This window comes from Crassostrea angulata, chromosome 10, assembly GCF_025612915.1.
Source record: "Crassostrea angulata isolate pt1a10 chromosome 10, ASM2561291v2, whole genome shotgun sequence".
Classification (NCBI taxonomy): Eukaryota; Metazoa; Mollusca; class Bivalvia; order Ostreida; family Ostreidae; genus Magallana; species Magallana angulata.
Genome location: NC_069120.1, coordinates 55,185,226 through 55,212,791, shown reverse-complemented (window position 1 = coordinate 55,212,791; position 27,566 = coordinate 55,185,226). Strand labels below are relative to the sequence as shown.

Genomic DNA, 27,566 nt, shown 5'->3' with positions numbered 1-27,566 from the left:
TGCTCACTCCTCCATGGCACCTGATCCTACCTTTAATCTTTTAGAAGTCCGCCTTTGCTCTGCTCCTGTTTTGTATTTTTTCCGTTGGACTTTTGATTTTGAACACTGTTCGTTATTACTCCGTGTCATTTCATTTATAACTCATTTCTCCGATTCAATTCAAATTTATTTCACTAAATTACAGTCATCAAACATATGTTCTAAAGACAGGGGCACCACAATGAAGAATGTATAACCCTTACCCATATACTAAATATTGATTAGTTGGTTAGATCCCATGTAATTGTTGGTATTCAAGTAATCTGGAATCCTTTGTGAACTTAACAAGCAGACTATGCTCTAAAATTTTTAGCTATGATTTTTTAAGCAATAAAAAATTATTTGCTTAAAATTGAAAAAGTGTCCTAAATCTTTTTTCAGAGCTCTTTTTATCATGGTGATCAATGAAATCTAAAACTTGCCACAACCATTCAATTCGGTCCTCCGAAGTACAAATTCTATATTTTAAACGTTTTTTCTGCTTTAATTTTAAACATGCTATCAAAGCATTCATTATAATCGATATACCAAAAAAAAAAAAACTGATTTAAAATTAAACTTTAAAACCAACTTTTAAACACCTAGAACGTTCGTTTTAACAGAGGTGCCACGGAAGCATTTTGGGGTGTCAGTAAACGCTGTCTGTAAAATATTTTCATTAATATAAATTAGTCATTAAAAACTCAACAACAAAAAAATTCTTACCGAATGTAAAACCTTCTTTATTTTCGTAAGCAACTGTTTTTCCAACGTATATCTATTGATTGAAAAAAAAAACCCGTAAAAAATGGGGTTAATGACCCTTAAAGGTATATGTGGCGTATTTGGAGTAAAATTTTTGACATGAGTTTCAGTAAAAATACACGTCATGCTTCTAATAGTTAAACATTTCACAAACTCTAGCCCCTTAAAACATGTCCTATCTTTAATTATTTATCTCTAAACTTTTCTACATAAGAATATTAATGCAATCCGCCATTTATAACGCCACTGCGCATGAGTGCGGGAAAACCTAGCAATGAAAACACGACGAAAGAACAGTTTGTTTACAAATTAGAATCACGTTTTTCATGTCTTAAATTAGACATTTTTTATATCAGATGATACTCGAAGCTTTATAATTCCGATAGTCATTAATGTAGAACAATATAAACTGTTATTTTTGAGTAATAAAGATGAAACGCGATTTTAGCATCATCGACAGGGTGAACGGAGTAAATAACCCCTCCCTGGGGGTGCATGTATTGAGAGTGTTTATTTATTCTTTATTAAAAGATTCCTCTAAACGAAAATCCACTTGTGGTTATAACTTATAAACTAAAGACACAGCACACATGGAACACGAACCTGACTTGCAAAACCTCTACAACTTCATGATAGAAACTTAAGTTTAATTCAACTTTTTAATTTCTCTTCTTCTTCTTCTTCTTCTTCTTCTTCTTCTTCTTCTTCTTCTTCTAATATAGTTCATCCCTTGGTTGACCGAGTATTTTCGAACTCTGCACATGCACACAGCGGCAAAGGACTGTACACTTAATAGAGTTCTTTTTACAGGTTAAAATAAAGTTAGAAATGGTGTTCGACTTTACTCTGCCAACTGGATCCCTGCCTTATATGCCTCCAGCTGGCATAACAACTACTGTACCTGGCAGGGTATTCCGTAGGCGGATGACTGAGGGGAAGAAAGAGAACTGGTGAGTCGATCCTGGAGTGTGACACGGTGAATCTGATTAAATGTCCTCTGGTTGTGGTGGTAATAACTGGGGTCAGGTAGACTTGAGATGGAATTGCAGTCAGCTTGTATACTATCCTGTACATCATAATCAATTTCATGTTTTGGCGTCGTTGTTGCAGTAATGGCAAATTTAGGTCTTCTATCATCTTCGATACGCTACTTTATGTCGAGTAAGCCACCGCTGACAAAACGTGTCGCTCTGGACTTGCTCCAATTTGTCAGTGTTTTGTTTGGTATGTGGGTCCCATACTGTGGAAGCGTATTCGACGTTAGGTCTGACTACCGTAGGATAGCACTGGGCTTTTACTTTCTTGCTACAGCTGCTGATGTTACGTCGCAGGAAAGCACAGGTGATGTTTGCCTTCTTGGTTATGATGTCGATTTGTTTGTTCAATGTCCAGATATTTAGCATGGGTTACATGAGCTAATGTCTTTCAATCGATGTTATAGTCATGGTGCACATGTGATCTCTTGTTGGTTATGTTGATCACCTAACACTTGTCTGAGGTGAATTCCCTAAGCCAGGTTTCCTGACGACGCTGAATATAAAATGATCCAGTATCTTGCAGCAAATGAGTGTTAAAGATACTGGCCGGTAATTTGATGGTTTACTGCGATCGCCCTTCTTAAATAGAGGTGTGACAAAGGCATTTTTCCAGTCAGATGGTATTTTGCCCTATGTGATATACGTTTCATAAATTAGAGTCAATGATTGTGTAATTTCATTAACTAGCACATTTAGAAACTGTCCAGAGATAACGGTACCGTCAGGTCATGTAGCTTTGTGTGCGCAGGGGTGTTAAAGAAGCATATGGAATCCAAGTTACATGTAATTCTGTGAACTCAAAAATATTCGCTAATATGTACACATTCAAATATTTTACCAACAAAACGTAGACATATAACCAAAAAAAAAATATACTGAAGCCAATTTTTTTCACAAATAAGATTAATTACGTAGATTTACACATAGATGACGTCATGACTGAAAGTTGAATGTCGTGTACATTTGATCGGAGAGCTTTGTATACAGATTCAAAATAAAAGTAATCTAAGGACGCATAAAATATCATGGTGTGATTTATTAAGAAATGAACATAAGAGTACTGGGATAGATCTTAATTTAATCAATCATTCGCTAAAAGGTATGTAAATTTGCTTTTATTTCTCGACCAGGCTTTTCTTTGTCTTTGTTTGCGATATAAAATCCGACTAGAACAAGGATTATACGTAAGCTATATTTAGTTGTTACTTGATAATGCACCGATGGAACAGTCAAGTACGACCCGATTTTATTGCATTGACATCTATTTTAAAGGATAATAATAAGTTTTTAATCTGATTCAAATTAGGTATTCAGTCTCACGATTTTGAATATAACAGTCAAAATAAGACGCTAAATTGCCCATATGCTTCCTTAACCCCCCCCCCCCCCCCCCCCGCGTGGATTTAAGCCAGATAGCAGTTTAAGTACTCCCTTTTGGTTGATGGATAAGTCCGGTACCTTTGGATGGATGGTTGTGTCTAGTTCAGGTACACAGGTAAAAGCGTTTGGGATTTTTGGTGAAGTCATCATTTAACACATTTCCAATGTAATTGTTGTGTGCTTTCCAGCATTCAGATTGGCACTTTGATTTCAAGGCTCTGTAGTGTTCCCAGTCTTTGGAAATTTTTGATTCTATTGCTCTGTTGTAGATTTTTTTTTATTCCTGGAGAGTCGTTTAATATCAGAATTTATCCAAGGTTGACTAAATCGAGATGACGTTGTTTTAGATGGTACCAATTAGTTCAAAAGTTCGTTGCAAGAGTTTTTAAATGAACTCCATAGTATGTCTATAGGTGTGTCTTTATTGTGTTCGTTCGTAAAGTTTGAAGAGAAATCAGACATTTTTTTCTTAAGGTCTTCGGTTTTTGCCTTCTTTCTCCCATAGGTATATTTTGTGCTTTGTTGGTCGCTGGTATTTGGCATACACTCGTGATTGTATAATGACAATTTCATGGTCGCTCACTCCACTCAGTGGTCGCATGATGTGAAGTTGACCATTTGTTATAGTCCTGCATCATTGATCGATGACAATAAGTTCTCACTGATCTCCTTTCGATAGTTGTTACCATTGATGTTATTACAATCCCAGGTTAGTTTGTATCTCCTCAGACCAAGATTGTATCATTCGGGTGTTCGATGGCAACATTGCGTATCGTATCGCCAAGTGCCTGTGACTATTCCACATCATTATTGGTTGGTCGATATATTGATGCTACGATTAAAGACTTGTTGTGGTTGCCTTCAATTCGAGTCGCAACGACTTCGCAGTTTGTTTGTAGGTCTAGCTGTTGTCTTATGAGCGTGTTGTTAACTGCTACTAAGACTCCGCCATAACCATCTGTTCTGTCCTTCCTATAGCACTCGTAGATTGGTGGCATTATCTCCGAGTTGTGTATGTTGTTGTTAAACCAAGTTTGATGGAATAATTTCCGATAACAATCTTCCCTTTCCTCTTATCCTTGTCAATCTGTCTCTTTTATCTTTCATTGCCAATTTGTCAAACTTAACGGTACACCTATCTTTCTCGTCGTCGCCATTGTTGTTGATAGACCGAGATGAATGTCACATGACCCATTTAAGGCGGGGTTATTCAAATCTTTTGTATTTTTTACCGTGCCCCACTCCCCGGTAAAAAATATTTTTTTTTTTCATATCTTGTATCTTTGTTATGCAATTGATCCATAAAGCGTAATTAGTGTGAACGTGCTATCTTTCAATAAATAAATGAAGCAAATAATCAAATCTTATTATTGTTATTCACTAAAAATACGCCACATATACCTTTAAAAATTCTTTGTAAAATGGTTTCTTAACATCTTATAATTCAAATATCATTTAAAGCCAATTTCCGATTAAAACTTATATTTCCGAGTAAAACAGAAAATTTAATCCGAGATAATGTCTGCAACTAAATATCAGTAAGAAAAACATTCTGATTTTATTTGTGTTCACAAAAAATCTCAAGAGAATCATTCTCTAAATTGTAACCTTTTTCGAGTAGCTATGCCTTTTATTAGTAACTTACAACTGTATTTGATTATAATATGATACAGTCAGCTGAATTTGAAATATTCATTTTTTAGATGGAAACTCTATGAGCCTCGATATTGCTACTGGTCAGCTTGCATGTGACGTCGATATTGAACTTAGTAGATTTGACGGACACCACCTAGCAGCAAAATTTCGCAATATTCTTCAAGGATTTCTATTTCAATATTATTATTGAAATAAATAACTTTTTCGCAGTTACAAAATATACAAGAAATAGAACTATACATATGGCAATTAATAAATATCATTTCTCTCCAAAATGTTGGTTTCTACGTCAAACTCACAATAGGTATAAATATGCATGAGTTTAATGAATACTGATGATGTTTGGGGTTCACATGCAACATTGGTGTGTAATCGTATAGTTGTTATTTAAACTTTTTATACAGCCTCCTGTCCGTGACGTCAAATAATGAGTCAAGAATCATCTTGTGGTGGACAAAATTGCATAGTTCTTTGTCTATCGTTTATCACTCGGGTATTTTTAATTAATCTCCCGCAGAGATGTATCTTTCTGTATATTACTATACCTCCCGCATCTATTTTTTGATTATTCAACAAGTTGAACCACTGCTTTGTGGAGCATGAATACTGTTAACCATGATCGTAGTATGGAATATTTTTGTTTATTTTGAATTTAGTTAATGTTTACAATTACTTTCATTTTTTTTAACTTCTATCAGTAAAGTATTTTGGCATGCATACAGAACCTACTATGAGCCTCCTCTATTGCTACCGGTCAGCTTGCAATGAACTTGGTGGATTCGACGGACACTACCTAGCGGCAAAATTTGCAATATTCATTTAGAATTTTTGCTTATATTTGAAAACGCAGTTAATATCAAATGCGTCCTCGCTCAATGACACCCAGACTCATTCTCCTCTGTCTCCCACGTGTTCCTTGGGTAAGGCCCTACCAATTATCTCAAACTCCTCAGACTCTCCCATAACTCAGTCAACTTCTCACTTTCATCTGTCAGAACTCCATCATGCACAATAAACTAATAACAGCTACAAATATTAACTTAGAATTGATAGACTCATATTTGCCCTCTCTCACTTTCCTAACAAGCTGTAATGATACTCTTGGGAAGCAGGGCTACAACGCTTGCGTCGCGCACCGGCAACCTTATCAAACCCTTCATACTACATCTTTCAGTCAACATTTGTTAATCATAATTAACCCAAAGGGGATGACCCTGTAACACGTTTTCCTGTTGTTTTTTAACGATTCTGATATTTTACATGCCTGAAATGGAAAACGACAGATACTTCGGACTACGCCCCCCCCCCCCCCCCACTCTCGATCCAACATGATAATTCAACAAGTTGAACCACTGCTCTGTGAAGTTTGAATATTCCACCAAGTACTTTGAGGTTGAGGTTGAGAGTACTTTGATCATCATCATTACAAAGCTTCCACACCACGTAATAAAGTTTGTACATAACATAATGATGTTTAAAACACATAAGGATTTCTTTTTCTCTTACACACTGTATATAATTTTTGAAAAAATTCAAGTTTTTCTGAACCAAAAATGTTTGATGATTGTTCTTGGATACATTGGTCAACGATTCTTTGCTTTATGTTTGGTAAAAAGTGCTGAATTGTGTTTTTATAATTACTAATGTAATTACAGATGCTTTGCAATGTAATCTAAGTATATCTTAAGAAATTTTACATTAAATTTTTCGATAACTGAAATATCTTTCAATGAGAGACCCACTCCCCATATTTCACAACAATAAAGAAGTACAGGAAGTACAATAGAATCAAAAAGTTTTTCTAAGAGCTTACATGGATTATCAATACCAATTATTTTTTTCATTTTAAAATATGCTTTTCTGGCCTTTTCAACAAGCAGAGATGTTGCGAAATTAAACCTCCCATTACTTTTCAATACAATACCTAATTAACAGTAATTTGATACACCTTGCATAGTCAACATATCATTAATTTTAAGATAAATAATAATCGATAATATCAACTTCGTCAGTATTTCAATATTTTAATTATTATCTCCTCCTAAATGATGCCTCCGTCTATCAGTACTTTCAGTACTTTGTTTCTCATTCCAAATGTTTTAGATGATATCCCCCCCTTAAAAAAAGATGCTTCCGAGTTCGTGCCTAATGAAAAATTATTCTAATGGCATTTGAATATTAGATATCTTTCATTACCTCCCCGTCCTAATTATTAGGCCTAATGGGGTTTATAACACAATTATTTTAGGCCTTTTTAAGTATTTTCAACAAAAGGAATTAGTTTTTATTTCAAAGAACGACTTACTTTGTAATGTAAACGAAACATTTCAGAATGACTTGACAAATTATTTAAACCGGATATTACTATTTCACAAGTTATCACTGTTATGAAAAAACATATTGGATCTGAAAACGTTTATAACCTTGAATTGACCATAACTTGTAGTTTGAATCTAATTAAACAACGTGATCTTGATTAGGAATATAAATAGATAGCTGCATTAAATAAGAAGACCGAAGGTAAGACGCAAATTTATAAAATATTTATAGATTTAGGCTAGTAGAACACTGTAGAAGTACAAACCGTTAAATGTGTGACGATGGTGATATATACCTTCTCTATTTATGTATTTATATATTGAGAGGATAAAGGGCTTTATATCACCCTTACCACGCTTTTAACGGATTTTTGGTTGAAATTCAAAGGTCTGAGGTAGAAAATAAAAGGTTCAGCACAAACTCCTGATTTAGCTATAGGCCTAAAGCTTTTCCAAGAGTGTGACTAAAATGGGTAGCGAAACCCGGGCCAGGCCGGGATTTTCGAAACTGATAACCAGGTTTTTGTTGATTTCTTAAAAAATACTTATTTGTTCTGCACGAAATTAACAGGAATACTTTATTACAACTTGTTTTGTCTTCACTGATATTTTTATCATCACAGAATGAGTTTTTCAATGTTAATTACACATTTTCATTTTTCAGGTGACTAAAATGGGTAGTGAGCCCGGGTTACACATTTTGGCGATATTAAGCGAATTACGTCGTTGAATTTGGAAACATTTGTATTTAATCATTACTATTTAAGTTAAAATACTTAGATAATTCAACAATTCCGTCATAAAATGCCATTTGATAAAGTTATAACCAAATATTATAAACCCGGGACGGAAGAAAACCGGACACGTTTACCCGGGACATATCACATGTATGTGCTGGTTATGTCTGCATTCAAGAAAAACGGGCGTTTTTGAATCATTACATGTTTTTTTAAAAGAGAATTAATAACTGAATTTTGTGATGTGTTTATAACTTCTTGTAGATGGCAGGAGCAATGAGATGTCATTATGAAGTGCTGGGTGTAGAGAGAAGTGCCACTGGGGATGAAATGAAGAAAGCCTACAGAAAACTGGCTCTTAAGTGGCACCCAGGTATTCAATTCAATAGTACTCTATCTCTGTCTTCTTATATAACATATTTGAATTATTATTGCCAGTGCTCAAGTAATTTTTATGTTAGTGTTGCTTTGACCAGTATGCGTCTCTGCCTATCTGCAGGTCTGTAGCTCCCGGTCTGGAAAAAATTCAGATGGACGACCTGGCAGCTACGTGACACCCATTGAAAATTTTTTTTAATTATTGTGCACAAAAAGGTGCGCTAGTTTTTGACTGATTAACCTTTTTTTACAGCAAAACTCGTTTATAGCGAATTTCAAGGGACAGTAGAAAAAACTTTATTATAACCATAATTAATTATACGGTTTTAGCGTATTCGTAAGAAATTTTATAGCAAATTTGTTATAAAATAATTAGCTTTAAACTATCGTAAGTTATAAAATTAAAACAAAAAATGTCAATATAACCTTCCTCTCTTGAATTAAAAAAAATATGTACAGTCATGTATAACATATTAGTTTTAGTATTTTTCTTATATGCATCTTAAAGTTTTATGTATCCTAAGTGAAATTTCTAATGGAAAATATTCGTTATATAAATGATAAACTACATATTATATATATTATATACATAAATTCGTTATACCCGTGTTAGTTTATAATATTTGAGTTTTGCTGTATACACAAATCCTGTGAAAATAATTAGTACCAAAAAATTCTTCATGCAATTTACTATGACACCATCTCTTTATTTGCCTCTGATAGTCTTTTAAACACCATCACCAGCCCCGTCAAGTGAAGTGGCGCAGTTTCTTTACATGTAAGAATGGCGAATTTCGTCAGTAGCATGATTCAGTCTGAAGCAAGTAAAGAGACTATATCGATTCAGTAGTAAATTACATGAAGAATTTATTGGTACTAATTTTTTTTCACAGAATATGCATATTATTAAGGTAAATCAGTCCAAAACTAGCATGCGTCTTTGTGCACAGTGAATACACAATTTTTTCAATGGGCAGTACTGTAGCTCCCAGGTTGTCCATCCGAAATTTTTTTGGGCCGAGAGCTACAGACCTGTAGCTAATCTCTGCTATGACAGAAGCTTCTATGAACCCGCTGGGAACATAATTTAAGAAGTACATAAGTGACACGTGAAGAATTACCACACTTGGTAATGGTAACACAGAGAGATGACGGTGATGAATTAAGAGTTATCTCCCTTAGACCACAGAAGCTACGTATGGCAATGAATGCATATATTGCTATTGAATAACTTAAGTCAGGCATAAAGCATCAGGGGGGGCCTGCCCCCCCCCCCCCCCCCCCCCACTTTTATGGGACCATGAAAAAAATTGAATTGAAAATACGGAAATAACCAGTGAAATTGAAGTTAAAGGTATACTACATCCCCCTTAGGAACTGGTTCTGTCAAAAAGGTTTGGTAATGAATGTCAAACTGACAACTTTCTGTAGAGATAACCACCCAACCAATGTTGAGAAAGTGAGTAAACCAGTGTCATTCATAAAAACTGAAATGATATAGGAGATTTGTTTTTCTAGATAAAAACCCTGACAATATAGAAGAATGTACAAGGCAGTTCCGTGCTGTGCAGCAATCCTACGAAGTTCTGAGTGATCCCCAAGAAAGGGCGTGGTATGACAAACACCGAGAACAGATCCTACGAGGGGGTAGGTAATCAAAAGATGCACATGTTCTTTTGTATTAACAAATGAGACTTTCTACAACTTATGAGATGTACTTCAACTTGACAGGAATGGGACATGGGGATAAATATGAAGACAGCAGTCTGGATGTTTTCCAGTATTTCAACAGCTCATGTTACTGCGGCTACTCGGATGATGATCAGGTAGTTACTAGGGTTACCTTACTCCTCTTACTTATCTCTTTAAGTCAGAATTTAAAATGAAATTTATTTTCATTAATCTTGACAATGTATCCTTTGAATTTAAAACTTCAACAAAATAATGAGCGTACTTTAGTGTGTAACAAAGAGATAAAGCTGACATACATCTATTCTGTGTTTCTAAAACAGACCAGCTGACTTACATTGGTTATTTGACCCGTATTTCAGGGTTTCTATGCTGTGTACAAGGTGGTGTTCGAGCTTCTCGCGGAGGAAGATTACGAGTTCCTGGATGACAAGGAGAGCGACCAGGAAATTCCGGGATTTGGGAGAAGTGACAGTCCTTATGAGACGGTGCTTATTGTCGTTACATCTCTATTTAAGAGGACTGTCAATTTTTAGACTTTGTTTATCTCCATGAGATAAAGATATAGGATAGCACTCAAGTCTTGAACCTAATATGTTTGGAATTTTAATTTGCTAAATGATAGTTTATACAGTGAATAAAATCTTATAGTCTATAAAATCATGACTAGCAATTTAAGGTGGTATGGGACATCTGTTGATATTAATGTAGATTAAAGTACATTATAATTGAAATACTTTCACTGGTTTTGAATTTTCAAATTTTACAATATTTTAACAAAAGAAATAGCTTTTAAAAATATTTGGAGAGGTAAAAATTGTAAAACCCCAAAATTGATTTAAACTCATGACTTACAGATTTGTAGTAAACCCTCTAACCCACTGCGCTACACTGTTAGGTGACAATATTATGATAGAAACTACTTATATAATTACCGGTACACTTAATTTTATTGTTTATTACAATAAACACTACCTCACAACATGGAAGTTCCCATACCACCTTAATTAAAGTAGATCTGGTGGAAAATGTTTTGCCCATCCAGCCTCCTTAAAGGAAAGACAGAAATAATCATTGAACCAACTTACTATAAATTGTTTGCAGGAATAAGCATTAGTTTGTGGCTTTATTTTTGTTGAATTAGTAAATTTTATAAAATGTGTATCAGACTACTGTGGAATTGTTTAATTCGTGGGGATGTAGTTTTGTGAATGCGTTAGTTTTCTGTTCGGAAAACTTAATCTTTTATAATTAGTTTTCATGGAGGATGTAAATTCATGAGTAAGGGCTACCCACAAATACCACTAAATTTGAGCCACATCGAATTCAAATGGTTCCCCAGTAACCATTGATACATGTACATCAGTTGCTATTGATTTTCTATTAAAGTCTATGATAAACACAGCGTGATTTTTTTTGTTTTATAGGTTGTGAAGCCATTTTATGATTATTGGGAAAACTATTTCACAGCAAAGTCCTATGTTTGGGTGGAAAAATATGATACTCGAGAGGCTCCTGATCGGAGAGTCCGCAGAATCATGGAGGCTGAAAACAAAAAACTACGAGACGCTGCTCGGAAAGAACGGAATGAGGAAGTCAGGGTAAAGATTACTCTCAAATTCTTGTTTCAGAGATGTTCGTTATTCTAAGAGTTACAGATTTTTGTTAAAGATAATTCAACAATTTTTTTCAGGCTTTGGTTCGATTTGTAAAGAAGCGTGATCGCCGAGTTCAGGCTTATAGGGTAAGATATATTTCCACAAAATTGCTTCCCCACTATGAGCTACTGTATATGTATTATATTTGTCATGTACAATATTTTGCGGAAATAAGTTTTTGAATAAGTTGACGTGGATTTGAATTAGTGTATTCCTAAATGTGACTATTCTATTCCATGTGCTTGGCATTTAGTGATTTACTTGAATTAGCGGAAATTATATATATGATGCTTTAACTTAAAGTTTTTGAACTATAAGTAATAAGAATAAGAGTGTTGCAATTGTTATATCAAAAATGAATATTTGATTTTTTGATTGGTGTAGACCAGTGCTCTTGTTGAGATGATGAAATTTTTGCTAAATGGAAATATTTAATTTTTCTATAAACAGAAAAAAATGGAAGAAAGAAATGAAGAAATAGCTCAGAAAGCAAAAGAGAAGAGGGAACAGCATCTAAAGGAAAGACAAAGGTAACTTCATCAATGAAAAAGTTTGTGTGAACAGAAAACAATATTTTCTGGCTTTTATTAGCTTATTAAGTTTGATTTTATTATAAATATATCTCCTTTTTTTTGAAAATGTTATATATTAATGTTTACATAATGAAAGTGGACATTGCAAAATTCAATATCAATAGCCTATTCTGAGTCTCAGTCTCAATAAAGTTAATAATAAAAAGAAGTTTTCCTTTTTAATATGTTTGATGTTTATACAGTTGTTTTTTTTAACATTACCAGAATACGGTGCATATGAAAATCAAAAAAATTAATTACATTGGGAGAAGTGTATTTCAAATTTATTTTATCAGTAGAAAATAATACATCAGCTAAGTATCCAAAAATTAAGTGTCATTACCTGGGTGTATGTTACAGACAAGTAGAGAACTTCCAGGAGACGGAATGGTCAGCCATGACGGCGCTAGAAGAAGATCTGCTTAGATTAGAAACAGAACTTGGAGACCAATTTGGAGGTACAAATATTTTATACTTGTTAAAGTGGACCATGAGTCAATTACAGTATATATGGTTATTTTTTGCAATGGTCTAGTTTTTTTCATGTAACAATACAAATGTACAATAAGGCAGGGAATTCATATTCTATGAATATACTGATTTCAAGAATATACTCATTTCTTTTTCAAATGCAGCCAAGAATTTCACATCATTACATTTAAGGTGCACAGTTTTATTTTGTTGTACCTAGCTCTAAATTGTTCACAAATCAGCAAGGTTTGATAATATATCTATTCAGCAGTTAATGGATTTTATCAGTGGTGTATGGGGATTTACCCCGGGTTGTATTCCATTCACCTTGAGGTTTTAGGCCGAAGGGTTTTTCAAATACAACCCAAGGTAAATCCCTGTAAACCTTTGGTTTTACCTCGATAATGAATTTATTTCCCATGTTAACCAAAAAAATCTGTTTTCCCCGGATGTATTACACTTTCAAGATATACCATTTACCAATCTAATGCATTGTGATGTCACGTTATTTACGCATTTAATGAATCAGTACGTCACATTATCTATGCATATATTGTATTGTGATGTCACATTATTTACCTTTGGCTCAAGTCAGGTTTATGGAAATTCACACCAGGGTTATTAGCAAATCAAATCTTGTATTACAAGCTCAAAAGGAAATATTCTTCTTTTTTCACATGACTTAATATCTGGTGGATATCACCCATGCAATAATAATTGAATCATATCACAAGTGTAGGATGGTTAAATTCCAATGATGGGACAAGATTCTTGACCTTGAGGTGGAATTTATCACTCCCACACATGAGTTATTTTTCTTGCATTTTTTTACATCAGAGAGGATGTCTGACATTGTGTTATGACATTCAAATATTTACTTTTACTTTATCACCCTTCATGCTTTATATAGTGCAAAGGAGATATTACTTTCCTGGCAGGAAAAAAAGTAATTAAAATTGTATATTTTTGTAACACAATCAAATTCAGCATTGTAATTTACAGCATAAAGGTTACTTTCATAAGTAAAGATAGCTATTCTGTTTCATCGGCTTTCATAATTTACACTTTAATTAAAATTATAGTGTGTATAGTTTTAACTCCTCAAATTCAGGAAAGCAAGGGGTGGGTAGCATCGACAATCAAAATTGAAGTAACAATCAGAGTTAAATTACCGGTAGTAAGATGTCCTTTTTTTGGGGGGGGGGGGGGGGGGGGGGGGAGAATCAAAATTTTGCAAGTGAGATTTGTTGCAGTCAGTAAAGTTTTGTTTGACTTTTCTTCTCCCAGATCCTACCCCTCAGGATGTAGAGGATGAAGAAGATGATGATTACATAGATGAACTTTTCTGTGTGGCGTGTAACAAAGCTTTTAAAAGTGAAAGGGCGTAAGTTTTAATTTCAATTGAAGTTTAGATGCACAATTTTTATTATTTCAATGAAAAAAAATTGAATTAAGTTTTATTAATCATGGCAAAATGTGGTTGTGAGCTAATATTTCAGGAAACATGTTTTTTTTTGTGTCACAGATTTGTGAACCACGAGAAGTCAAAAAAACACAAAGAGAATGTCGCTGCTCTACAGGAAGACATGAGGAGAGAGGACGAGGATCTAGTAGGAGTGGATCCAGAGTTATGTGGGGAGGAGGATACATCAGGTGTGGATCCAACAATTTGTGGGAGGATGGAGCAGGAAGAAAATGACCTTGAAGAGTCCCCATCCAAACAAAAGTGAGTAGATTTCTACGAAGTCATTGAATTGTTGTATGTTCTTATATGTTTTACATTTCACCACAGGTCTTTCCATGTTTTGGTATTTTGTCATTTTCCCTCATACTGAGATATTTTCAATACTACTGTTCAGTTGACTCTTAACTTTAAGATCTTTGTGGATGTTTTGTAACTACTGTGACAGTTTGGAACTGTACTTTGATAAAAACAGTTCAATATTGGGCCTCGTTCATTATTTTGGATAAAAAAGAGTTGTTTTAAGTTTGAATAAGTTTATTTAAAGATATACACATACAAATATAGATAAAGACATTTTATAATCATGAATAGGAATATTAAGAAAGATATAAAGAAATGCTACTTAAAAATTGCCAACATTTCCAACAACATTATATGTGTATTTTACATTCCAAATTATGTAACTGTGATTGGATAAATTATGAGGAATAATAATATGGCTGGAAGAGATTGCACAAAGTTTATGGAACATAGAAGAATTGTTAAAATTATGGTCCTATAATAGGGCAATGGGAATACACTGGAAAAAATCTTTGAAAATTATTATCTTAACAAGGGTGTCAAAACAGGGGTGGCAATAATTTTGCCAACAAATTTTTTTTAATCAAAGCTAAAATCGAATTTCATAACAGCGATCTGTGTTCATTGGAGTCACGATGATAATGGCGATCTGCATTCAGTGGAGCCATGAAGTGTGAACTCTATTGTTTACAAAAGTTGGGTACATGTATATATATATGTTTCTGGCGTGTTTTGACAATTAACAGGGCATTAATTAGATAGGTTCGAAGTTAAAGAAATAAAGAATATATGTTATATAGCTTTGCCACAACATCAGGACCCCTGTCATTGTAAAGATCCCCTGACCTAGTGAGAATGCTAGATTTGATGATTAATTACAAATTGTAAGTTATTATCAATTATTGTACGAAGTACAAAGTCCTGAAACTAGCTAAATATTTGTAACAACTTTCTACACTTTTCACTAACATACTATTTCTGCATTCCAATTTCATAACTGGAGGGGTTAACATATATTAGCCACCCTGTATATCTCAAGTTTCTAAAGCGTTCTCTCAGCAAGAAAAAAAATCTTTCAATTCTTCAAATCCGTGGCTAAAGTTCTACCCATGATTAGTTACTGTTCATTTTGATGAGGTAAATATCACAAAATTATAATTTCCTGTTACTGTACTATCTTATTATCAAAATTAACTATGAAAATTTACATTTTTCCATGACACAATACAGGATTGAAAATTATTTGATCCTGTACATTTACCAAGATGCTACATAAATACAGCTACTTTAACCTTTTGCAAACACATTAGTGTCAACACAGGATTCATTTTTGGATGTTTTTGATGTGTAACAGAGATTAATAAGTTGTATCAAAATTGTTGCACACACATGCATATTAACTTAATTCTCTAATATAAATGTAAGTTGCGTTATCTTGATACACATTTTATGTTGTCGAACTAAATAAATAAATAATTAGTACAATTTTGCCTTGTTTCTTATAATGCTATAAAATAAGTGACAATATATTTTATCAAGTTAAAAAATAACTGGATACATCATAAAATATCTTCATTTCAAGCCAAATCTTGTTATCCCCTCCCCCCCCCTTCTCCTTACCAATCAAATTCACCTCTCCAACATATGAAATACCTTCCAACACCCCTGCTTAATATACATTATCAGTCAAAATTTTCTTATTGAATAGTATAGCATTCTAGTGTGTCAGGCCAAAAAGATGATATTTTATTTATTTGCACTCACTGGCAAGATATGAAGTCATAAGTGATGCTATTTTTGTAAATTAGTCAAAATCAGTCAAAAATTGGTATTTGTCTTATCTTTTTTAAATGGGAGATACAGAGCGACACTTTGATCAAGAACAAACTTTTGTCACTTGTTAGTCTTGGAAAGATATAAATGATGAAAATGTTTTGTTTGTTTAAGCAATTGCTCAGTATTTAATTAAAAAATCAAAGTACTGAAAGTACTGTTAGACGGTGGCGTCGTTTGAAAGTGGCATATTTCGTGTATGATAATTATTGTTGTCGAAAACCGCGGCCAGTATCGCATACATGTACTAATACTTAATGCTTACTGGCACAACTGGTCGTGAATTTCCTACGTGGATAATTCTGTGGAAATCGTAGCTGTGATCTCAATCCACTCTTTACAAATGCTGTGTCTCTTGGTCGTCATCTTTTGGGGAAAACCCATAGATTTATCACAGTAGCCTTTGTTGTGTAGAAGTTTGTATCTTTATATTTGTATCTATATGTTTGTATCTATATCAGTTGACATTAAAAACCTGGTAATACTATGTATTTTGATTGCCCCAGAATGACTCATTAAATATGTAGGTTGCCACCACATACTGAATGAATAAATCAAAAGCGATTTCATCACAGTACGCCGAAATATTTGATTGTATAAAGAAGGTGAATTTTGGGTTTTTTCCCTTTTGACCTTTGGATTGGCCCCGCAAAGGGGAACAACTTTTGAAAAGTGTGGATTGGACTATTGTGCTCTAAATATATTGTAGATTTCTCAAAGTAACGAGAACAAATAAAGCTTTGGTATGATAAAATACTTATCAGGTTTTTACTAACTATTTGGGCATACATGTAGTATGTTTATTGTCCCTCTCGACAGCATTTTCTCTCAATTTCTTCACGGGGAAATTCACACTTGCTTTTGTCCTCATAGTCAGTTAATACATTTAGGTGTAAACAAAACGGAATGGGTTTACAAGAACCTGTTTGATAAAACTGGTATTGCTTTTGGAATGCATGTATCATGAAACAGAAGAGTCGGTAGAGTCAATCAATCTTCGACTTTGAAGGATTATTTCCATTCGCTCACAACGAAAGTGAATGAAAATTTGAAAAAAAAATCATACAATATTCAGTCGCGGCAGTTTCATTAATCAACGTTTTAATAAAGTACATTTGTTCTATTGTATTTAGGTATAGATTTATTCAAATCATTTGAATGAAATAGGGAAAGTCACATGTATATTTTATCGCTTTTCAGTACACTTTAACACGCATAAATTATTTGCTACATTAAACTTTTTGTAGTAAACCTACAACAAATATTGATTAATTATTCAAAATTAGTTTTTTAAAACACCAAACAAACAAAATCCAAGTTGAACGCACGTTTTTTCAGACCGTACAGCTGTGTATATAAATTTGATTTTATTCTTTGCATGTACTAGACAATAGATCTAGGGTTCGAAAATCCAGGAAATATTTCCGGAAAGCTATAGTTCTGTAGCTCAGCAGAATACTACAGTCATCTATGAAGCACATTTATACACCACGGCCGATGTAGCATTGTGTTGAGTGATGACACTTTCTAACCGGTGTGTATTTCAATTGCGAGTCGCAACAAACGCGCATTTATATATGCCCGCCTATTTGTAAATGCATGTTGACAAAATGATGCTAACACATGGAAGGAAATGTCGAAGAAAACTCATAATAGAGTTGTACTCGCGAGTTAAAAATTATTTGAGAACAAACGGGGCGATGTCTACGTACATGTGTAAATAATGTTATCTGTTAGTGAAAAATCCCCCCAAAACCAAAGAAAAGATTTTCTAATACATTAGGCAGGGACGGGCACATATGGGTTAAAGTCACTATTTGTACTTCGCTCATCGAAATGCGTTATTCAGTTCATTGTGAAAACTTCGACAGAAACTGTTTAGGTAACAAAATTATTATATCTTACATTACCGTTCACAACGTACCATTAATGTACTAGTATATGGAATATCGCATGAGTTGAATCGATTCTTTCTCTCACAAAAAACTAGCGTTTGCTGCAAATTACTTTAGAGATACACGAACTGACACGCCGTGACATCCATAAGACGTTTTACAGCATATGTCTTCAATCCCTTATTTGCTTACAAAAAATCTGAACTGAAACTCTTTGAAACATCGTAAAATGTGATTTCTTTATATCCATGTAAAATTGTAAAATGGCGACTCGATTTGCACGTGAATCTTACAATCCGACGTCGATTAGCGTGTTTGAGAGAAAGTCAGGAGCAAGTAAAGCGTCAACATCAGTAGTAAATATTGTCTGATGAAAATTGAGGTGCCTGTAATAAAATAAATGTTTCTACAGACTGAGTGAGTTACAAAATAAGGTACATTGTAAATCACAGGTCAGTCCAAAATTAAACACATTTTTGTCGTAAATTTAAAGTTTTTAATTTGTTTGAAAACACATGCACACTTGTACAAGAAAAGAATAAGCTTCAACAAAATAAAATACTGCCTCAACAAAAACTAATGCGTTAAAAACTGAATTTATCGATGAAGCATAATTGCTGAAATATGAAATGGCAAACTAGTTTAAATAATGTGTTTCTGACAATTGTTTACATCATAAAAAAACCAAGAAGCAATTATTGTGAGATCTCGAGAATAATTATCGCAGTGATATAGTTTATGCAGTCGTGATACAGAGTTAAACCTCACATCTGGCAGTGTGTGCATAAATTACATGTATTAATACCGCGTAAGCAGACAGGGTAACGGCTCATTTAAAATAAAACACAATTTCATACATTATTTAAATGTATGTACAAAATAATTAGCAGCTATAATGCTTAAAACATCTGATAAGATGAAAATTAGTTCTCATACTGAAATATATAATACACAAAGATAAAACATTGCCTGTAACACTGCATACCTAACAGAGTTATCGTTCCTTATCCGCTAGGGTTCCCGTGAGAAATACTCTTCCGGCCAGGACCGTAGCAATAGACCGTGGCTTTTTATAGCCACCGTCTAAAAACATGTTGAAAACAAGCCTTTTTATGCAAAAAATGCAAAAATGAAAAATAGTGGGAAAAGGTTAACTTTTTGATGTTATATGTCAAAATTGTGGCAGTCCTTCAATCTTATTTTCAGAATTGCTAATTTAATTACACATCCTATATTCTTCTCCATGTAGCAGTTTGCATTAAATTTGTATTTAATACTTTGTGAGCAGTGACTATTGGAAGATGTAAAATATATGACTTAATACATCATATGTGAGATTCAGTTAAATGTATTACTCAAGTGGGGCTGTACCCATCAGATCCTGTATTCTCATCTGTGTAGCAGTTTGTATTTTGTTGCATGGATACTGTGTGAGTGACTGTTGGGATGAGTATAGAGCAGCCTGGAGGTTCCCTGTGATCTGTTGACAGATCCCCAGGATCTCCCAGGAAATGTCTCTGCAAGGATCACTAATGTATAGTCCCTGATCATGGTGGACTAGGACCTGTAGCTCATCTAGAGCTGCATGTGATAATGCAGTATCAATGTGTCTGTAACACAAGAACTCCAGGAAGTGTAACATTACAAACACAGGGATAGATAATATAGACCACTTATTCTTAATAGCAGACTGTTGTTCTGGTATTAGTTCATTGATATAACAGATTTTGTTGTCAAGTCTAATATCCCTTGCTACAGCCTGTCTCATCTTTGTAGACCAGGACTGTCCCCCTACAGCCTCAGTTTACCTCTCTCTGTCTACACGTCTCTTATACATCAGATATGGCTGTGCTAACTTGACCTTTGTCATTTCTATAACAAATAAAGCTTCCCTGTATCTGAGTGTCTTGTAATAATACATGGCAATGTACAACATGTCAGACACATAACCAAATTTGGCTGCTAATTTGAGCATGTGACAGGACATTTTGTCTGCAATATACACCTGTTTGTTGACGCCTGTGTTAGTGTACATGTTGTGTAATATAAAAGCAGTGCACTGAAGAATGATGGCTGTACATTTCTGTAACATGAAAACATGATTGTGTGTTAGGGTTGAATCTACCAACCGTTCAATTGTGTATATGGCTTTTATACATTTGTGCTTATCTGATGTCTGAGGAAAACTGCAAAAACAGAAAAGATCTAAATCATGATCAATTTCAGACTTCATTATACTCTCATCTGTAAAAACCATAGCTTTTGGATTATATAGGACATCAATGATGTAGGACCTGATAGAGGAACTCTGTAACAGACAGGCCAAACCTTTCTTGTACAATTCATGTAACTGTAGGAACAATCTGTTTTGTGCTGAGCCATTCACCTTTGTCAGAAACAAGTTATTTTGTGGAATGAAAAAGTTGGGACAAACCCCCTCATACACCCATTTTAGGAGGAGTTGAAAGCAGATCCAGAAACTGGCTTGGAGATTTTGTGTACAACCTTGAGGAAGTGTGTTTTGTTGAATTGCCCAGAAAATTGTTGTTTTTATGTGATAGGAACACAACAGTTTATTGGTTTCTTCTGATTGTTGATTTATAACTTCTTTTAGGAACAGCTTTAACAATCCATAAGTCAAAAACTGACTGTGGGTCATTGCAAACACACATTTCTGTTCTGCTTGAGAAAATGAAACTCTCCATTCCTCATTTTCATTTGGCCCTAATGGATGTCCTATTGCTACAAAGTGACATCCATTTCTGACAATGTCATCAACAACTTCAGGGCCAGGCCATGAGTTACATCTGTCTATCCACAAGGAGGCAGACAAAGGCCAAAAGTCACAAACAAAACAGAAGGCTGTGTCGTATTCTCTCCCAGCTATATTACCACTACCACAGGGTCCATGTACAGTAGAATTAGGAACTACTGTTGAACAAGTTAACTGTCTGTATATAGAACTAGATATATAGACTCTGTCATTCATTATGACACATGCTGATTGGACGTCTCTGATTGTTGTTGGCGTCAGTAACTGAAGTAGAGTAAATCCTGGTGGACTCTCAGAACTGTCAGAGAGAATCAAGGTTGTATTGGCTGTGTTGTAATACTCAGACTGAGACATATCCATGATTACTTGGTGGCTGTTATACCAGACCATAAAGTCCACATCTGATCCCTCCAGTCTGAACCCTTCTCTCCTACTTCCACTCAGCATATAAGTGACCTCATCATCAGGTGTCACTTGTCTCTCCACCATCTCTATGATGTCCTGTAACTCCCTCCTGAGGGCCACCTGTTGTGAAGTCCCCACTATTTCACACAGTACCACAAACAGTGTCTCTGATATGTGCTGCAGTCCATCACATCTGTCAGAATTAAAATATTAGTATACATTTAATTTTATAAGCTTTTGAGAATGCAGAACTTATCCAATTGACTCTGACAAGTGTTCAGTTCCTTCACGTCTACCATAAATTACTATATAGGTGAGAATCAAAAATCCAACATTTAGGAAGATCAAATAAATAAATTAAAAGACATCAGGTTATGGCTTTTAGAAATAATGCAATTATTTATTCCATTACTTCACTTATAAATGTAGATGATATAAAGGAAACCCTGAGAAAGTTAAAATGTTTTACAATAAGAGTTTATTGTAATTTTATGATCGATGCATTATTAACAAACATTTTTAAATGGAAGTTTTAAAGTGTTTTAGACTATTTTTGATTGCTGAATTTATATAGAATGGGAAAAAACAAGTTTACTGTTTTCTATCAACATTTTGCATAGCAAGTTACTAATAATTTAAGATACTTATTTCTACTTACATTAATGGTGGAAAAGACTCCATTGTAGAGATTACAAATATGTGGGAGTTTCTATGCTATTTTTAGGTATTTGGGATTTTTTTCTGTCAATATGTGTACTTTCATTTAATTTCAATTGTTTATTTAAACTTATTAGGTAAGAAGGTATAAACTTGGAATCATAAGTTATAAAAAGCGAACGGGAAAGTAACAAGAGAGAGAGAGAGAGAGAGAGAGAGAGAGAGAGCGTCTCCAAAATTCGTTTGAAATAGAAAATAGTTTACTTTTATATACACAATTTCACAACCTGTGGACACCAATTTATTTGACTGAAAGTTTTATTTTCTACAGGTACCTGTATATTGCCATGATCGACATCTCTTTTATCATGTGACATTGAGTTATGAATTCTTAGAGGAATATAAATAAGGAATAATTAATTAATTGATGCACAACTTTACTAACATATAAACATATTTATGTAATCAATGTAATTCATTAATTACAGATTATCGAAGAAACAGAAGAAAAAGAAAAGGCAGCAGAATTTAATGCCTCAGGTAATTTTTTGATACAGTAACTGTAAAGTAATGTGATGTTATGCACACTGATTAATGATCTACTGTCCAGTTAACTAACTTTAGGCTGCAACAATATTATTTTACGATTCATGGAGATAAACTGGTTTGCAGCAACTAATTTTTGGATTGGACTGGTTGGCAGCGAGAAATATGAATACAGACTCTCGCAAAAACTTTCATGCACATAAATAAATGTTAGTTTTACAGCATTTTATTAATGTTTGAGAAAATGTCATCGCTTAAATCAGATTACTAGCTTCTATAAAATGTTATTTTGAAGTTTTCTACAATTTATTTTAAACTATGACATTTTACCTTTTTTGTGCTTTAAAAAATATTTGTTATAGATATTTGAATAAACATCACTTAATGAACGAAACACTTTTAAATACAATGTTTGCAGGCATTTAAAACAATTCACTGCATCAAGATTTATACATTTTAAGAGACAATTTGAGTGAAATAAAGGAATGTGTATATTTCTACAAGACCAAAATTAGTAAAGAAAAAACTGGAATAGAGAAGACAAATATTATACTAGTAATTGTATATCATTATGGAGGTCTTTATATGCTTTTAAAGAAGTGCAGAATAATGCAGACTTTTCGAGAAATGAACAATTAGTTCATCTTAATAGTGCTGAGTCATGATCTTCAATGCTGTAACCATGTTGTAATTTTATTTGTAGGATGTAGAAGATTTATCTGATGTTGTAAATGGTTTAGATCTAACAGATGAACCAGTTAAACAAAGGTACTCAATTCCAAGTCTGTAATCATGTTAATCATCACTGTTCCTAACAAACCACCAATACAATCATGATATTTAAAACACCTAAGCATAAAGGTTAAATTTTTTTCAGTTTTGTCTTCATAAATATTGAAAATAACAAGAAATGTTGAGAAAGATTCAATTTTAGAAAGCTGTTTAATTTATGTAGATGGTTCAATATAGTTTGTAAAGTTTTCTGAATATTACCAAAATATTTGTTTTCTAAATCTATAGTCATATTTTTATAGTACAAAATCAAAGAAAGAAAGGAGGAAAGAAAAGGAATCAAGACTTAAAGATCAGAAGGTAACTAATGAATCTCCTTTTGTTTTCACAGATTAAATCCTCAAGGGGGCCTTAATTTGGTCAATATTTGGCTCACACAGTCATATTCAAACTTATTCATATTCAAACATAGTTCTCTGACTTCAATTGTACTCTTGGTACAGTAGATCATACCTGCACCCTCATCAGGTATACTATTTAATATAAAATGTACCCAGTAAGAACTCATTATCAAACTTCAAGTAGCAAAATTCACTTGGTACTACTACCAAGCTATGATAATAGGCAGGATAATATGATCACAAAATACATAATACAGCTAAAAATGGTCGAAAGTGAAAGCGACCATTTTAAATTAACAATCTAATCTCACTTGAATTTTCAAATTTCAACTGATAAGGAATTTGCAATTCACGATGAATTCCTGGTTTAGAACCTTATGTACAACTAGCATCATGTTTCTATTTTCAACAGATAGAAAATTCTACAAATGTAGAAAAGGAAGAAAGTGATAATGTTTCAAACAAGGATTTGGATATTGATTCCACAACAGAACGACTTTCGGGAAATGGACAGGAAACAGCTTCTACCTGTGAACCAGTCGTAAACGAAGACACCTCAAAGAGAAAAGACAAGAACGCGCAGCCTGATCAGGTAGGGGTCTACACCATTAAGAGGGCTGGTTGTTTGATGCCATTGTTAGACTATTTAAACCTCCAGAATAAAAGAACTATGTGTATTTAGAAATCCGGTATATTTTGAATGCTAGAGCATGTGGATCATTTCTTTATTTAGTTATAATTTATTGCTGTAAATTAAACATATTGAACAATTAGAACAAAAATTGTTGACCACTGTTGATAGGACAAACAATGTACTGTTTTCGAGCGGAAGTTTTTTGCCACCAACAAAGATTGCAGAATACACAGCTATAGAATTTAGTGTTTATTTCCGTAAAACCTATGGATATTCAATAACACTTTGTGATCGGTATTCAGTGTTATATCTTTATCTTATCATTTTCAGTTATAGCGAAGTTCTAACTATTGTATTTACTATGTATACTGTCTGTTACAGGAAATGAAATGTAATGTCTGCCAGGAAGTGTTTCCAACCCGTAACAAACTGTTTACACATATCAAAGAACTAGGTCATGCTCTCAGGGTGGAACAACTTTCAGCATCGAGTCAAGGAAAGAAAAAGAAAAACAAGAAATGACCAAAATATTGTTTAATTCAACATTATTTGTATGGACATCAATAGTTGTGAATTACCAATTTGCTGTTTTGATAATGAATCTAAAATAAAGAAAAATACAATTCAAATCATAGAGTATTTCAAATTGTATAAAAGAAGACGTACAGTTATCAATTACATGATAGAGTTTTACAGTCTACATCATAAATCTAAAAATGTTTAAGAAAATAATCAAATGATTTTAAACGACATGGAGAAAAAAATTAGAATAAAAGACCAGAGAGGACCTTTAGTTGTAACATTTTGTTGTTACGGGTAGAAACAAGTTTTAAATATTTATACATTTAATACGGTTTATGAAGGTGATGAAAACTAAGAAATTTTTATTTACGAAATGTCTCAAACTTAAAGTATGTCTAAATGTCTTATAAATATTTCAGTTTACAAGTCCATTTTAGGAAAGATCAATGAAATCAAGAAAGATAGTAAAACTTTAGAGAAATGGTTTAAATGTTAAAGAAATCAATTAAATCAGTTGTTATACCAGCGAATGAATTAGTAGCCTTTTCGCGAGACTTAGTTTTCACTCATTTTTTATACTTTTAAAGGCATGTTTTATTTAAGAGAAACTACTCATAATGTTCATCTGAATTTTTTTAGCCAAGGTGTTCATCAAGTAAAGCGGACACCAGTTTTTGAGAGAAGATATTAGGGGAGCTAAGAATGTAAAAGACTATATGGGGTTACCTTAATGACATATGCACAATGAACGTGCTTGAGTTAAATCAATCAAAATTATTTGAATTTGCTAAAGGGACTTGAAGTAATACTATTACTGATGCTTAGACTTTGACCAGCTTATTCGCGGTAAAATTATTAGTAGACTAAGTTTGTTGAGGTGCAATTTAATGGATTCACCTGTAGTGATTATGATTAAAAGATATTTACAATTTGTTGGGACGTAATATTATAATTATGTAATATATTGAGATGATAACAGTTTAGCTGGAAAAAAAGATATAAACTAAAAAAATACAAGATTTTAAAAAGTAAGGATAAAATGATAACAGAGAATCTAAAAAAAAATAAATTCTTAAACAGTTTTTGGGCAGATTGTAGAAAGTTTATAATATGTACACTGGTATTTAACTATTGTTAGCAGCTAGGGACAAATACCTATACAAAAAAGTCAACAAGACGGAAAATAAACATTTTATATTGCAAACATTTATAGGGGAAAAATAAGGCCTGGCATGGACTAATTTGTCAGCATTAACATTTTTGACCAACAAAGACGGTTTTAAGTCGTAAGAAATTGATTATTATAAACAAGTATGTAAAGTATTTTTATTTTACATGAAAAATACTATCTAATTAATTTACAATTTTCAAAAGTATTAATATCAACTTCGATCAACATTTAAAAATGATATTCTTTATCAACGATCTTATCAATGACGACGGTAATTTTCTTTCACTCAAAAACTTTCAAGACAAATTCAATGTACATACTAATTTTTTAACCTATAATGGGTTAATATCAGCCATCCCAAAACATTGGAAAGGATTGATAAAGAATGTCCCGAGAGAAGAAATATTTGATGGCAATATTGAAAAATTAAGAAAGGCGCAAAAGGTATCAAAACCTTTTTATCCTATATATTGTAACAAATTTGTTTATTTTCATTATACAGTTTGCATTTTTCTTGAAGTTTTTACAGTTTAAACAGTTTATTGTCATTCCTAAGGTTCAAATACTTACTGTTGATCATTTAATTCTTTCTACTCTCATATTTTGAACAAGTTAAAAATTATCCTATTTATAGTTACACTTCTACAGGAAATAGTATCCATGTTGTCACTTTTGCCTAAGTTATAAAGTTACCTGTTCTCTGATTGGCTAAGTTACTCTAGTTTCTTTGGTTTTCATTGGTTAAAATTAGTGAATAGAATACAGGTATATATAAGAGAGTGTTTGGTCAGTTTTCTTCACTTGGGTTAGGGAGTGATTACCTTATGGTAAGTCTCCCTTTCTATTCTTGGCACTTAAACCTATTGGTTTTACAGCTATGAATAGATTAGAGTTAGGTTTAGTATATTAAAGCATGATTTATGTAGAGTTAGGATTTAGTTCATTTTTGTAGGGTTTAAAGCATTTTTTTTTATAATACAGATTTTCCTTAAGGTTTAGAGTGTAAGTTTAGATAGGTTTTCCCTTTCCCAGTCCTGGTTTAAGGTGTTGTAGATAACTTATTTTTATAAGGAGGATTATCTAAGTCATTTTTACATTTATTTGTCATAGAGGAGAAATTTAATATTTATAGAGATGTAGCTCGTTCCTTTTTCATCGTTCCTCGTCTGTTATTATTAAATCTATTGTTAGATTCTATGGTGGCCCAGTAGGAGCATATTTTGATTTTTGGCAATTATTTGGCATTTTTGCATTTTCTTATTTTTTTTTTTATTAATTGTAGAAATTAATTCAATAATCAAGTATCCATTGTAATATCAGTTCATTATAAATTTAGATTATACATATTTTCAGAGTAATTTTCCCTTTGAGTACTTCTGTTTGTTAATTTCCATATTTTTGTCTATTATTATAAAATTCTTGTTGCTATCCTTGACTTAAATCAACTCTATAAACATTAATAAATTGTGTTAAATCTTACTGGTGTTTTCATTACAAGTGTTGACCATAGTTCAGGAATCCCCTTACCTGGGTTGATTTTTAACTGAGCCAGT

The 27,566-nt window shown here is 33.1% G+C and overlaps 2 protein-coding genes across 2 annotated transcripts; one reads left to right on the top strand and one right to left on the bottom strand.

The window, feature by feature from the left end:
* The first annotated feature begins 7,199 nt into the window (after positions 1 to 7,199).
* LOC128166644 (dnaJ homolog subfamily C member 21-like) lies at positions 7,200 to 24,949 on the top strand. The gene is made up of 16 exons (XM_052831934.1): positions 7,200 to 7,376; positions 8,176 to 8,284; positions 9,808 to 9,936; positions 10,021 to 10,115; positions 10,341 to 10,466; positions 11,406 to 11,579; positions 11,672 to 11,722; positions 12,087 to 12,166; positions 12,569 to 12,666; positions 13,967 to 14,063; positions 14,205 to 14,405; positions 22,496 to 22,547; positions 23,257 to 23,321; positions 23,588 to 23,645; positions 24,099 to 24,278; positions 24,702 to 24,949. The coding sequence occupies exons 2-16, from the start codon at positions 8,176 to 8,178 to the stop codon at positions 24,840 to 24,842; spliced, it is 1,656 nt and encodes a 551-aa protein (XP_052687894.1). The 5' UTR covers positions 7,200 to 7,376; the 3' UTR covers positions 24,843 to 24,949.
* On the bottom strand, positions 16,052 to 22,357 carry LOC128166645 (uncharacterized). Its single transcript, XM_052831936.1, has 2 exons — positions 22,009 to 22,357; positions 16,052 to 21,543 (listed from the first exon to the last, which is right to left on the bottom strand). Exons 1-2 carry the CDS (start codon positions 22,029 to 22,031, stop codon positions 19,977 to 19,979), a joined length of 1,590 nt encoding a protein of 529 aa, XP_052687896.1. The 5' UTR covers positions 22,032 to 22,357; the 3' UTR covers positions 16,052 to 19,976.
* Positions 24,950 to 27,566: the final 2,617 nt, after the last annotated feature.

Coding starts and splice junctions, on each gene's coding strand:
- LOC128166645 (XM_052831936.1), bottom strand. CDS start 22,031: ATGGAGTCTTTTCCACCATTAAT. Junction 21,544..22,008: donor GAGTCTTTTCCACCATTAAT/GTAAGTAGAAAT, acceptor TAATTCTGACAG/ATGTGATGGACTGCAGCACA.
- LOC128166644 (XM_052831934.1), top strand. CDS start 8,176: ATGGCAGGAGCAATGAGATGTCATTATGAAGTGCTGGGTGTAGAGAGA. Junction 9,937..10,020: donor AGAACAGATCCTACGAGGGG/GTAGGTAATCAA, acceptor TCAACTTGACAG/GAATGGGACATGGGGATAAA. Junction 23,322..23,587: donor GATGAACCAGTTAAACAAAG/GTACTCAATTCC, acceptor ATATTTTTATAG/TACAAAATCAAAGAAAGAAA.